The sequence below is a fragment of the Abramis brama genome (genome assembly GCF_963993115.1).
Source record: "Abramis brama genome assembly, chromosome: 1".
NCBI lineage: Eukaryota > Metazoa > Chordata > Actinopteri > Cypriniformes > Leuciscidae > Abramis > Abramis brama.
Window position 1 is genome coordinate 15,611,757 of NC_139963.1, and position 15,506 is coordinate 15,627,262.

At 36.7% G+C, this 15,506-nt stretch overlaps 1 protein-coding gene and 1 pseudogene across 2 annotated transcripts; both read left to right on the plus strand.

Annotated features, from left to right (window-relative positions):
- Positions 1-551: 551 nt before the first annotated feature.
- LOC311080964 (E3 ubiquitin/ISG15 ligase TRIM25-like) lies at positions 552-1,200 on the plus strand (annotated as a pseudogene). The gene has a single exon. The product of its transcript is annotated as an E3 ubiquitin/ISG15 ligase TRIM25-like (transcript).
- A 404-nt stretch (positions 1,201-1,604) lies between these two features.
- On the plus strand, positions 1,605-6,205 carry LOC311080971 (tripartite motif-containing protein 16-like protein; the record flags this gene model as incomplete). Its single annotated transcript, XM_084111287.1, has 6 exons — positions 1,605-1,733; positions 2,805-2,900; positions 2,996-3,229; positions 3,703-3,862; positions 4,285-4,332; positions 4,560-6,205. The coding sequence occupies 6 exons, from the start codon at positions 1,605-1,607 to the stop codon at positions 5,123-5,125; spliced, it is 1,233 nt and encodes a 410-aa protein (XP_083967413.1). The 3' UTR covers positions 5,126-6,205.
- Between the last annotated feature and the right edge of the window lie 9,301 nt (positions 6,206-15,506).

Here is a 15,506-nt window from a genome sequence, read left to right on the forward strand (position 1 = left end):
CTCTGAGGAGAGCACAGTTGAATGACTTGAAATGAAATGAAATATGGGACGTGAAATATGTCCATGGCCATGTGCACACTAACCTAACTTTACCAGAGACATTGGCAACTTTTACACCGTCCAGATTGCACTATACTCGACCCTGACAGCTGCTGAAAAAGGTTTGAATCAACGATGAATGAGTTTGACTGCTAAATTCTGCGTTATGTTCTGCAATGTGTACTTCCGAGGGTTAAAGTAATCGGTTCATTTCTTGATTGCCGTTTTGACAGTGTCCATCTGGACATTTTAGTCATATTGGCTAATTCTCCTTTATTATTGCCCTGTTTTGATCTGTTTTCCTGGAATTTTATTTTTTATTTTATTTTATCATTGTTATTTTGTTTTAAGGAGATAAAAATTGTGCTTATCAACCTTGAATGACATGGTAATGAATTTATATCATATTATTTTGGCGGCAGTAAAATTTTGGGCGGTTTTTTCTTGTAGTGGGCGGGTTTTGGTGAGCTTTTGGGCTGGAAATCACCGTCCCAATCTGGCAACACTGCTCCTCAGTTCAGAGAAACAGAAACTGAAGTGTTGTTGAGCTGTTGTGTGTTTGTGTCTCTCTGTATTCATGCAGTAAAATGGCAGAAGCCAGATTTTCTCAGGATGAGTTCACGTGTCCAGTGTGTCTGGATCTCCTGAAGGAACCAGTGACTATCCACTGTGGACACAGTTACTGTAAGATCTGTATTACAGGCTGCTGGGATCAGGAGGATGAGAAGAGAGTCTACAGCTGCCCTCAGTGCAGACAGACCTTCAGTCCAAGACCTGCTTTAGCTAAAAACACCATTCTGGCTGAACTGGTGGAGAAACTGAAGAAGACTAAACTTCCTGCTGACTGTTACGCTGGATCTGGAGACGTGCAGTGTGACGTCTGTACTGGAAGAAAATACAAAGCCGTCAAGTCCTGTCTGGTGTGTCAGGAATCTTACTGTCAAACTCATTTAGACCGTCATGAGGAATATCACTCTAAACCACACAAAGTGATTGATGCCACTGGACGACTGCAGGACATGATCTGCCGTAAACATGATAAAGAGCTAGAAATGTTCTGTGTCACTGATCAAGAATGCATTTGTGTGCGGTGTAAAGAGTATGAACAAAAACCACAACACTGTATCAACTGCAGCACAGAGGACAGAGACACAGGTATGAACTGAGAGGGATTGATCACACAGAAATGAAAGTGTCTTCATTTACTCACTCATTTACTCATGTTGTCCCAAACCGGTTTGACTCACTTTCTTCTGTAGATTGTAAAGATGATATTTTGAAGAATGTCTATTTTACTCTATACATCGAAAGTCAAAGAGGTTCAAAAGTTTCAAGCTCCAAAAAGGAGAAAAAAAAACATAGAAGTAATCTTAACCACTAGTGGTTTAAAAACGAAGTGTGATTAATTGTATTGACGTGCACTTGTAGTAAAAGTATATTTAAAAGATAAAACTGTACTTGCAGATAATATAATATTACTGAAATGAAAGGCCATTTAAGTGCACTTAAAGGGTCATGAAACCCCCCTCTTTCAGCTCAAGTCTAGCTCACAATCTTTTTGAAAAATGTCTGGCTGTGAGAAGAAGGGAGGGGAGTGGGTGTGGTATGGCACGGCAGGAGAGAGGAGAGAGGGGAGAGAGGGGAACTGTCATCGCCAGTGGTCCATGCATATCGACTGTCACAAAAAATCAGTGGTAAAACGTGAGGAAATGCTCGATTTATTTTATAGCTGGCAAAGTTAAAGTCTAATGAAATACAAGGACACCTTATTTTTGTCCTTTCAAAAGTAACTGAATGCCCTGCTACATATATTAGTCTACAGTAATCATAAAAATAGTTTCTATACACACAATAAATGCATAATATATTTGAAAATAATAATTTTTCCGCTTAAAACAGAAAAAAATCCGTAGCCTACATAGCCTAGATCTACATGCCCCCTAAACCCACATAATAAAGATGGACAGTGACATAGAAATTTTAACAAATTAAGCATATGTTCCATACACTTGAGGTATTATCGAAATATCAAAATTTTAATAACGAGTGATTATTTAACAAAAGGCAAGTAAAATGGTCAGGGTTACATTTTAGACACACGCACACACAAGGCCGAAGTCCACCATTAAAGAAGTGCACTAATTTTGATGTGTTGACATACTAAAGCACATGTAAAATACTTGATTATAATTACATAGTTATAATTATAGTTATTCTATATATTTAGTGTTAATTTATTTTTAATGTACAACTTATTATTACAGTATATTTTAGTTTATCATAAATGCTTGTCTGTACAGATGACAGTACACTTTAACTATATTTTAAAAAGAATAGAATTATGAAATAACATTTGAAGAAGTACTTAGAAATCACTAATAAGTTCAGCTAATAACTTTAAATATAAATTTAAACTAAAATAAATTTTCATGTAATGGCAATTAACATGCAACTACGTGTCTAAATATTACATTCAGTTCACACTTAAGTATATTCTTTTAAAGTATATTATTCACGTATACTTTTTTAAAGGAATGCTACTTTTAAAAGAATTTATTTTTTTAAAGGACCAATTTTGATTCACAAATTAAATCAAATCAAATCTTTGATCAACTCATGTACGCAAAGATGATGACGTCAATAACATCAAACTTCACTGATCTGTGGTTTGAACCTTCAGTATAAACTTGCCATGCTAGATCTTTAACCCTTATTGTGTGACAGTAGTTTTATGTGTCATTCCCTGTTATTGGTTTGTCCTCCAGAAACAGCTGAAGGAGACGCAGATGAAGATCCGTCAGAGAATCCAGCAGAGACAGAAAGATCTTCATCAGCTGAGAGAGGCTGTGAAGTCTCATAAGGTGAGTCTGGAGAAGAAGAGAAGTGTGAGACGTCTCAGTTTGGACTCTGTCAGTCGTGCTGAAGCCACTGTGTGATTGTGATGTGTGTGTAACAGCGCTCTGCACACACAGCAGTGGAGGACAGTGAGAGGATCTTCACTGAGATCATCCGCTCCATTGAGAGAAGCCGCTCTGAGGTCACACAGCGGATCAGAGATCAGGAAAAGACTGCAGTGAGTCGAGCTGAAGGACGACTGGAGCGACTGGAGCAGGAGATCAATGATCTGAGGAGGAGAGACGCTGAGCTGGAGCAGCTTTCACACACACACCATCACATCCAGTTCCTGCAGGTAACAGAGATCTAGAAGAACTGGATCATAGTGGACTTGAGCAAGAGACTCACAGAGAAACATTTCATGAGAGCAGAATGAGACTAACTTAAGCAGGGCAAAAAAACACTCTAAAGCTCAGCTATTTGCATTTAATAAAAACATTAAACTATTCCACATTCATTTAACTGCAAATAACATGCAATTAAGTTTCTGAAAACATTACAGCCAATCTGTACTTATATATTTTTAAAGTATATTATTTCAGTTACAAGTACGGTACTTTCTTTTTCACAAGGAGTGTAAGTGTGAAACACTAGAGTTTGTAGCATTAAATGATGAATATGAGAAGAATGTGCTGATTGTGTGAAAGTGCTGGATTGAAGCGAGTCACTGAAGAGAAGTGAAGTCAACAAGAGCCGCTCAGATCTGATATAGTGCAGGTTATTGGCTGAAGTGTGGAGATGATGAGTTTTGATTTCTGTTTTCTGTAGAGTTTCCAGTCTCTCTCAGCACCTCCTGAATCTACAGACGAACCCGACGTTTCCTTCAGTTCTCTCTCCTCTTTTGATGGCGTGAGAGAATCTGTCCGTCAGCTGAGAGACAAACTGGAGGATTTCTGCAAAGAGGAGCTCAAGAAGATCTCAGATAGAGGTAAAGTCCTGCGCCTCGTTTATACAGACGTGTGGAGAATGATCCGAAATGTGAACGTACAACAGTTTCTGAAATGTTCCTATGATTTATAAAACATGCGCACAAATAATTGTCCTAAACGCATCCCACTTTATAAATCACAGTTCATCTTTAATTCAAGTGCATCAACTCTACAGAACAGCCACAAACATCCCTTGATGGTTTAGAAGTAATAAATACTTATGTATATATTGAAATTGAAATCCATTGAAATTTAGGATTGAATCCGATACGTGTGTTTTATATATGAGGCATCTGGAGATTCTTCTGTTCTCAGAAATGAGTCCTGCATCATCTAATATCAGATTAGAAACGTCTTAGAAATGGATGTATTTTATCTTGTCATTTCTCTTCACACTGTTCATGTCTGTTTATTTCCACAGTCACATTCACCAACATGAATCCCAAGACCAGGAACGACTTCCTACAATGTAAGTCACTGAGAAACAAGCAGAAAAACTCACTGAATGTGTTCATGTTCTTCCTGTAGAAGGAGAAATAAACATGATAGAAGAGTTTTATAATTGATCATGTAAATGATGATTTGCACAGGATATCTGATCAGCTGCACTGAGACACTGATGATACATTGTTCAGATACATTAAAAGATCAGACAGATTCATAATTCCTGATTCTGATGTGTTTTCTCTCCATCAGATTCCCATCAGCTGACTCTGGATCTGAACACAGTGCATAAAGACCTCAGTCTGTCTGAGAGGAACAGAGTGATTACTGACACTAACACACAACAGTCGTATCCTGATCATCCAGACAGATTTGATCAGTGGCCTCAGGTGTTGTGTAGAGAGAGTGTGTGTGGACGCTGTTACTGGGAGATTGAGTGGAGTGGTGGATGTGTGTTTATATCAGTGTCATATAAGAGCATCAACAGGAAGGGATCGGGTAATGAGTGTGTGTTTGGATATAATGATCAGTCCTGGAGTTTGTTCTGCTCTTCCTCCAGTTACACATTCAGACACAATAACATAGAGACTGTTCTCCCTGTAAAGTCCATCAGCAGAAGAATAGGAGTGTATGTGGATCACAGTGCAGGAACTCTGTCCTTCTACAGCGTCTCTGACACAATGAGCCTCATCCACACAGTCCAGACCACATTCACTCAGACGCTCTATCCTGGGTTTAGGGTTGGTTATAAATCATCAGTGAAACTGTGTTTATGTTTGAGAATAGACTCTAGAGAGATTTTACCCATAATGCTTTGAGCTGATAAATCAGTAACAGTGAGATGTTACAGAGACTCTTTGAACTTTAGTGTTTTAGAGTCTCTTACATTTTCACATGATTTTTGGAAACATCAAAATGTGAGTAAACAAGATGCAACAATGTTAGGCTATTTCGTTCTAATGTTAACAAATTCACAAGATTTTGTTGCTCTTAAGATTTATATAATCCAAGTAGCCAGAATATAATACTACTAAAACAACGTGTCTTTTCTATGAAGTAATGACACAAGCTCAGAGACATTTATAATCTTTTGATGTTTTTGATGTACAGTACACAGAGTGTCTTGACTTGGTGTTCTGGATACTGACATTTTGTTATTTATTTTTAAGGTCCCCCTGTGGTGAAAATCAAGCTTTTAATGTTGTTTATCTATGTGGTGTTTTTAATATGCTTTAAGACAAACCATGTGCAAGTTCATAAGTCGACACCATTGCTGAGTATTTTCTCCTTAAAACTGCAGTGAACCAAAGACAGTCTCAAAAACATGGTTTGAAATCGCTGGTGTTTCTGACGTCACAAACTACCTTGTAACCAATCAGATCAACGTGTGATCGTCAACCAGTGGATCTCTGAGCTGGTGTGAGTGAGTGGAGGCGGGGCTCATTTGCATATTCATAGAACCGTATATACTAAATGAGGCAAGGGTTTAGAGTTACATTCAAGCTGTTGTAAGGCATGAATCAGTTTTTTTCAAAAGAAAAAAACATTTAAATGTGTCAATTTGGTGAATTCAAATTCAAAGGTGAGTTTTAAGGGATAAAATGATTGACTACAGAGGGACTTTAACTCTTTTCAGACAGATTACTATGTGATAATGCAGCTGTTTTATTCACATATTCATCAAATCAAGTCAAGTCACCTTTATTTATATAGTGCTTTTTACGATACAGATTGTTTCAAAGCAGCAGTGATAATATTATAAATATATAAATATAATTATAATAAAATAATGCAACAAAGTTTGTTTTGGCTGGACAGCACCCAATACACATTCATGAACATATGAATATGAATATATATCAGGCCACAAATCCACAATAAAACTATGCATGGGCGTTTGCTTTGGTGTTGCCACCCCTCGTAAGATGTTTCAAAAATACAAACATAAAAGTTAAAATATTTGTGTGTGTGTGTACATTTATACTTTATTAACACATGCATATTTATAAATAATTATAAATATGAACATAAAAAGAGGAAAGTGCACAAAAATGTCACGTGCATAAAAAGTAAAAAACTCAATAAATCGCATTAACTTAAAAAAAAACTGAGTGCAAAAACTTGTAAAGTAAAAGTAAACTTGCGAGTTTTTGCAGTCAGTTTCTACCGTTTTTCAGTGGATTTTTGTGTTGTTGGTTTTCTTGAAAGCAAGTACAGACTCTGTGTGAATGTTCAGATGTCTGCAATAACGACAATAAGCAGCAGATGTCAGCATTTATCTTTTGTTTCTGTCCGAGTGCACCTGTCAGAGAGGATGTCTCCGAGATGCTTGAAGAAACTTTCCTGCAAAGCTCTCTGAAAAACTATGCGCAAGTGTACCTGGACAAAAGCCTTTTAAACGCAAAGGGTTGTTATACCATATATTGATTTGAATTAGTTAATAGAAGTTAAATCATAAATAAATTCAATTTGTGATTTTATTTTTGAAAGCATTCTCACTTTACAGCATTTTAACACAGTACTTTTCACAGTACTGTAGCTTTGCAGGAAGGTTTCTTCAAGCATCTTGGAGACGTTCCCGCAGTTCTTCTGGATTTAGTCTGTCTCAGTTTTTTCTGTTTCTTCATGTAATCCCAGACAGACTCGGTGATGGTGAGATCAGATCATACCGGCTGTTGTCAGATTCCTTGTGCATACAAAAACCTCACTGGATTATTACAATTAATGGCAAAAAGAACGTTTGGAAATGTAAACTGATATTTCCTACTGACACACTACAGCAAAAGATATAAATAACTGACTTAAAACCATTTTGGGGGGGGGGGGGGGGGGTATTAACATGCCTAAGACTTTTGCACAGTACATTATATTATATTACATTATATTATATAATGTTATATTATATTAGATTACATTACATTATATTACATTATTTTATATTATATTATATTATGTAACTTTATATTACATTGCATTATATTATATTATATAATGTTAAATTATATTATATCACATTACATTATATTATATAACTTTATATGATAATATATAATTTTATATTACATTATATTATTTTATATTATATAATGTTAAATTATATTATATCACATTACATTATATTATATAACTTTATATGATCATATATATATATATATATATATATATATACACATTACATTACATTACATTATATTGTATTTTTTTATATTTGGCATCCCAAAAAAGAAAGTTCTGTCATCATTAACTCTAACCCTCATGTCGTTCCAAACCTGTATGAATTTCTTTATTCTGCTGAACACAAAAGAAGATATTTTGAAGAATGTCGGTAACCAAACTGTTGATGGGCTCCATTGACTTCCATAGTCTATTTCCCCCCATATTACAGAAGTCACTGGGGTCCATCAACGGTCTGGTTAGTGTCCAGCAGAGGGCGGCAGGCTACAACATATATGAGACTGGAGAGCATATTGACATTAATGTATAGCACACTTCAACTCTTCGTAGTTTAGACACCTTATAGATAATGTGTTTTTATTTATCAATTACAAATAAGTGAAAACAAGGAGCATACCTTATATTAGGCTATATAAGCCATTTAATTGAAAAGAAAGACAGTTAACATATCCTATATTTTTGTTTTGTTTGTAAGTTTTCAGAGATGTTTGAAAATCTTTATCCAGTAAATACAAGCAACTGTAAAAGTTGTGGACATTTATTGGTCAAAAGGTGTGAGAACCCCAATCTCTATCCTATGTTTATCACAGCTTGAGTTTCACAGTCATAAACAGACAGACTGGGATGTGTTCAGTCATGTGTGTGACTATGGTTCCCGGAGTCTTAGCATGCAGCCTGCTGTGTATGTTATTGTGCAGAGTGTGTGTGTGTGTGTGTGTGTGTGTGCGTGTGCGTGTGTGTGTGTGTTCATCCGCTCAGGGACTGTGTCCTGTCAGCACACCTGTGATCTGTTCTGCCACCCAAGCCCTGCGTTTGCTCATTTACCGATGAGTCTGCTGATCTGCCCCGCTGTGTGTGATGTGCGTGAGGAACCGTGTTTATGTGTTTGTGAGTTGTTGAGGTTAACCTCAGGAGGATATAGTAAACCTGCACATTTGGTACATTCAAAGTATTTACACTATATATACACAATACCTGTGTCCCTATCCAGCCTTATGAGTAAAACAGTAAAGATAGACAACTAATAAATTATTAATTAATGCCTCCATTGACAGTCTACGCAACTAACACTTTGTCTCTTCAAAAAGTTCATAAAGAGATCGTAAAACTAATCCAAACGAATTGAGTGGTTTAGTCCAATTTTTTTTTTTTTTTTTTTTGAAGAGACTCAATCACTTTATATGATGAACAGATTGAATTTAGGCTTTTATTCACATACAAAAATTCATCAACTCACACATCAGTTGTGGGAAACGGAAGCTTCATCAAGAACCAATGAGGTTCATTCTGGTGTTAAGCAGCACGTTTAAACTTCTGCAAGAGGTTTGTTCTCGCGCTTCAAGCAGGTTCGGTTGAGCTTCTGTTTATGTCCGTTGATGAATGTTTACATGTGAATAAAAGCCTAAATTAAATCTGTTCATCATATAAAGCGATCGTGTCTCTTTAGAAAATTTGGACTATACCGCTCAGTTCATATGCATTAGTTTTACGATCTCTATGAACTTTTTAAAGTGTCAAAGTGGAAGTTGTGTAGCTTTCAATGGAGAGTACAGAACTGGCTCAGATTTCATAAAAAAAAAAAAAAAAATCTATATTTGTGTTCAGAATATGAACGAAAGTTTTACGGGTTTGGAATGAGTCATTCCGAATGACATTAGGGTGAGCAATTAATGGCAGAATTTTCAAATTTGCGTGAACTATCCCTTTAAATATGAAAATCACAAAACCATTGTCTGAAACCTCCACACGCTGAGTAAGCAGATAAAAGCGGTCCCCTGTTCCCTGTGTGTTCAAGGGAGCATCTCAAACACCACCGTCTCACTGTCAGCAGAAAGGAGGCAGACAGAGCGAGAGAGAGACATTTAATTAAAACGCACAATTGAGTTTGGTGTCCCGACAGCTTGTTACGCTTTAATAATTCACTGTCCGGTGAAGTCCTGGAGATGTGACGGGTATATGTTGTGTAGAACCTTCTCAGGTAATGAGAAGATCTGGTGGCCAACAGTCGAAACTGAGCCACAGCTGAAACCCAACAGTGAGTCCTGTAATCAAGCAGAAACTGGAGCGGAGAGAGGAAATGGATGCGAGAATGCCAGCGTTTCGTGTCGGGGCTTGACAGGGCCTGAAATCCACCGGCTAGCGGATAAACAGAACTCCTGGAGCGGGGACTGATCACATGTGTCAGGATAATGCAGTCTGGTAGTTTAAAGGGATAATTCACCCAAAAATGAAAATTAGCCCATGATTTACTCACCCTCAAGTCATCCTAGGTGTATATGGCATTCTTCTTTCAGACGAATACAATCAGAGTTATATTAAAAAATGTATGTCTTGTCTTCTAAGCTTTATAATGGCAGTGAATGGCCGTTTATGTTCTGAAGTCCATAAAAGTGCATCTATCATGATAAAAGTGCATCTATCATGATAAAAGTGCATCTATCCATGATAAAAGTGCATCTATCCATGATGAAAGTGCATCTATCCATCATAAAAGTGCATCTATCATGATAAAAGTGCATCTATCCATGATGAAAGTGCATCTATCCATCATAAAAGTGCATCTATCCATCATAAAAATGCATCTATCATGATAAAAGTGCATCTATCCATCATAAAAGTGCATCTATCCATGATAAAAGTGCATCTATCCATCATAAAGTGCTCCACACAGCTCTGGCGGGTTAATAAAGGCCTTCTGAAGCGAAGTGATGCGTTTGTGTAAGAAAAATATCCATATTTTAAACTTTATCGACTAAAATAACTAGCTTATGTCAGACGGCCGTACGCATTGATTTACGGTGAAAGAGCAACACTTGACCTGACGCATGACACATTGACAAGCATGGAAGCGCAGAGGATAGAGCAAAACAAAACACCAGTAACGAATTAGAAGTCTAAAACGAGAATTTTTAAAGAGAAATGTGGGAGGAGCTTGAGTTTGTTGCCCAGCCCTGTGTGTTTGAACCACGAGAGGCGTCAAAGCTTACGCTACTCCTACGTCGTACGTCACACATGCGTCACGAGTTACTCTTTATTAGTTATGGATAGCTTTATTAGCTAGTTATTTTAGTCAATAAAGTTTTAAATATGAATATTTTTCTTCAAATCAAAAGGCCTTTGTTAACCCCCCGGAGACGCGTGGAGCACTTTTATGATGGATGGATGCGCTTTGATGGACTTCAAAACAGAAAGAGTGGGGCTGACATATACTGTTTAATATTGTCTGATACTGAACGGACAATTTACTCACAGTTGCTGAATCTAACCAGATCCAATCACTGAATCTTCAACATGTCATCTGTGCTGCGTGCATTTGGATGACTAAATTGCCAACACAAGGTTTTTCCATTATCAAATGAAGTGTTCCCAGACATTTGAATAGTATTTTATTGCCAAATGAGGCATTCCTCAAAATTTGAATGCCTTAAGGACCTGAATGGGTGATCGGGAACAGCCACAACCGACAGGTCATGACATATGAGGCAAGCAAGAGGAAGTTCAGACAACAAAAAAAAAAAAAAAACTTCTCGGCATATCTGAATCAATTTAGTAGTTTGTACAGAAAAAAAACAGCTTTGGTCATTATTATGGATAATAAGTTATTAATATGGAAGTTATTAATATGGATTTCCAGAATAAGTATTTTTAAGTGTACTTTTTTCCACAATAAATAAACCATAAATCACAAACACAAAACCTCATGACTCCAGTGCTTGACATGTTATTAAAAACCCTCACAGCTCCTCAGACAATAACTCACTTCGCATGTATTTGCTTTTGCAAAGGTGGGTGAATCCAAACAAGAGAAATGACTGATGATTTGCGGTGTATCTAACACTGTGACATGGAGATATCATTTTGAAGTGGTTGGATGTCTTTTCTTTGACACAAGGAACTTTTGAGCTGTTTGAGTCATTCCTAATACACTTTTAAGCTCATAACCTGAGTTGTATTTTGAGGAATTATCTCTATTTTCTAGTATTTCTATAAAAGCTCAGGTACACTTTATGTTATAACTTCATTATGGCAAGAAAAAGAACAGGAAGCTGCGAACTGAATGTAATGTTTTCAGGCGTTATTTATTGCAATTAAATGAAAATGTATTGTAGTTTAAATTTTTATTTAATGGAATTAGTTGAACTGGGACTAATTATGTAATTTCATAATTACTTTTATTGTCTTTGAAATATGGTTCAAGTTACTGCTGAACGAATAAGCATTTATGATCAACTAAAGTATACTTTAATGTAATTTCTATTGAAACTTGAATGTATTTAAATATATTTCTAATTACACATTTGTAATGATGAAACTTCAATTTAGTACATTTATAATATATTAAGTTTAATATTGAATAATAACACTACAGTTAAAATTATAATTATGTTTTACATGGGCTTTAGTATGTTAGTCAGCACATCAAAACAAGTGCACTTATTTAACGCACGACAAAAGATTATTAAAACATGATTTAAAATGTACTTTAAAGTAAACCTTTCAATTTGACATTATTACAAAGTGCACTTTTTAAGTTTGCATAAGTGTGCTCTCTTTAAGTGCACTTAAGTGTTAAAGGGGTGGTATAATGCCCTTTTCACAAGATGTAAAATAAGTCTTTGATGTCCCCAGAGTGTGTGTGAAGTTTTAGCTCAAAATACCCCACAGATATTTTTATACAGCATGTTAGCATGTTTTGAGGGTGAGCAAAAACGCACCGTTTTGTGTCTGTCCCTTTAAATGCAAATGAGCTTCAACAGCTCATGTCCTTTTACCTCACACAGACATGCACTGAACATTTCAAAAATCTTATGTTCAAACCGGATTCAGACAAAAATGGAGAGACTCAAGAAGAAGTGACAACATGTAGAATGCAACAGGACGTTTCTGAATGGTTAGTTGATGAATGTATGTAGCTTATGTGTAGTTATCTTCTAGTCATTGATTAGCATATTCTGTCTTGATAATCTATAAATCGTGTTCCAGGGGTGGGGTTTATGTTAATTTTAGGCTTAGTAGTGTCACTAACCCTGGAGGATTGTCATGTACAGTAGTCCCTATACCAGCCGTTTGTTTAAAAGCACATATCTCCCTTTGCTTTGAACTTTGAGCATTGTAACTTTGCATATGTTGTTTATGCTCAAACAGCAACATTAAAGTTAGAAAAGTGAAATCATAATCAACCACCCCTTTAATAACCAATAGCTACTAATGATTTTTTTAAAATTATTATTATTGCATGACATTACAATAACAACATACACATACAAAGGATTACAATGTATTTAACTATTATCTACTACATTCACAATAGCATAAAAGGAAACAATAAAATACAAATAAAAAAATTAAACAGGGGATAACTTACAAAAAATTCCAAAAAGAAAAGGATTAAAAAATTCTATAAATCCGTTTTGCTTTTTTATTTCTTGCATCTTTTAAGGCCTCAATATAATGCTTAAGTGCAATTTTAAATAATATAATGTTAGGTTTATTATCAGTCCATTTCTGTTTGTGTATATGGACCTACTAATGATTATGCTGTTGTTTTCCCACTAAAATGATGTCACTTCCTAGTGGGTGATGTCATTAAGGAACTGCCTTTTCTTACTCAAAGGGATTTTACAAAAGATTAACAGGATGGAATATGGAACTCAAATCTGAAATGATATTAAATCAAAACAAAACGTGCTTTGTTCAACATGAAATGGTCAGTTTTTCCAGTCATTTTTCATGTTGGAAACATCAAACCAAAGTAGAACAATTATTAGGCCATCCCCGTGTCTGCTTAATGATAAAATAAATTGTATGTGATTTCCATATTTAAAGGAACACTCCACCGTTTTTTGAAATAGGGCTTATTCACCTTCTTTCCTACATTTAGATAGGTGGGCAAATGCATTTTTTGCTTAGCTTAGCATAATGAATGGAATCCTTTGTTGCCAGCTAGCATGTCCTGAGTAAAAGTGATATAAAAATAATAAAACCCACCTAATTACTTCTTGTGGCCTGCGTATTCACAACAAGTACAAATAGCGATGCAGATTAACACTAGGCGATTTCCTTAGCAGATATTGACTTGGGACTATATTAGGGGGAAGCACAGGCGAAGCACTGCTACTTGGGCGCAGAGATATCACGCCCAAGTAGCAGTGCTTCGCCTGTGCTTCCCCCTAATATAGTCCTTAATATATAAGTCAATATCTGCCTAGGAAATCGCCTAGTGTTAATCTGCATCGCTATTTGTACTTGTTGTGAATACGCAGGCCACAAGAAATAATTAGGTGGGGTTTTTTTTTATATATATATATATCACTTTTACTCAGGACATGCTAGCTGGCAACAAAGGATTCCATTCATTATGCTAAGCTAAGCTAGCACCGACCCTGTCAAACTAAAACAATGCATGCACTGAGACAAAAATGCATTTGCCCACCTATCTAAACGTAGAAAAGAAGGTGAATAAGCCCTATTTCAAAAAATGGTGGAGTGTTCCTTTAAAAAAGATGAATTAAGACACCCCGGACAGAAACATAGCGTCGGCCCAGGTCCGGCCCACATCTGGTACACGTTGAATCCACATGTACCAGATGTGGGCCGGATCCAGGCCGACACTACGCTGCCGTCTGGGACACGTAAAACGACCCGCATGAAAGGACTGACCCGTATCAGAGCTGATGTCATTCTCAACCTTTGGCTGAGATTTCTCATAATGCATAAGTGTCAGTTTGTAACCCTACGCAGAGATTAAACAATAGCAGCTGACTCGCTGGCCAGAAGCCCACGCTGCATAATGCATGACAATCCACCCAACCGTTATCTTCCACAACACTTAAAACTTTTATGACGCTCATGCTTTTTCAGGACTCGGGCGAGCCCAAATTGAATCAGATCTGAATAATAGCACGGCCTGCAGCGGGTAATCCCCTTCATCCGAATCTGTAATTATTGTTTTTCATACTTCATACACCATCTAGCCGAAACAAACACCCTAGAGCTATGAACTAGCCGGTAACGCTGTGTTATCACGGAGGATGAGGTGCCCATTAAAGATTCAGAGACCTTTAATAAGTAAGACGACCCTGACACTTCTTCCTTGGTATGAGTTTTTGGTGACAATGAAGCGAGGTGCATCAATTATTGACCAGCAAGAGACACAGACACAGACACAAGACGCTGGAACCAGCCCGTGGATCTACGGCCTTCATCCCACCAGACCAGTTAATTGCCACGGCAGGACAAAAGAAATTTGGCCAGCATTACTTATTTACTTCACTCTTTTGCTGCCTTGATTAGACGTTCTCATCAAATCTTGCTGGGAAGCCCTGCTCGAGTTACAGAGCGATAATCCCATTCATTCTTGCGGTTTCTTCCTGGCCCCATGCATGACTGAGATGTCAAGTGTTCAGGCCACATCTGTTGATAACATGCAGTTGATACTGTTCACCGTAGCTTCAGTTAATTACATGGGATTATCATTAAATGTGCATTATATCTCACTGAACTGGTATAGGTGCTGTCATTCATTATTTATTAGATGCACTGGAATGGAGGTGAAAAGCTGCATGACGCTTTAAAACATGGATTTGACATTTAGCCTCTTTTTTTTTTTTTACCATATAGTCCTTGATTAAAGTTGACAGCGTATTTAATATAATATAAGGGGCACATTTGTATCATGAGAGAATATCAAAAACAGTAAAGTGTTTAAAGTAGATGGAGTTTGAATAAATGTGCTTGGGATGCCAAAAGATAATATCTGAAGACAAATCTTAAAGTGCCCCTATTATGCTATTTTAAAGATTGCTCATTTTTTCTTACAATAGGTTTACATCAAAGAAAAAAAAAACACTATAATTTCTCATAATATACATTGCAGCATCACCTTTTTTATCACCAGTCTGTTGTGATTGGTCTACTCTGCTCTGATTGGTCAGATGACCCAGTCTGTTGTGATTGGTCTACTCTGCTCTGATTGGTCAGATGGTCCAGTCTGTTGTGATTGGTCTACTCTGCTCTGATTGGTCA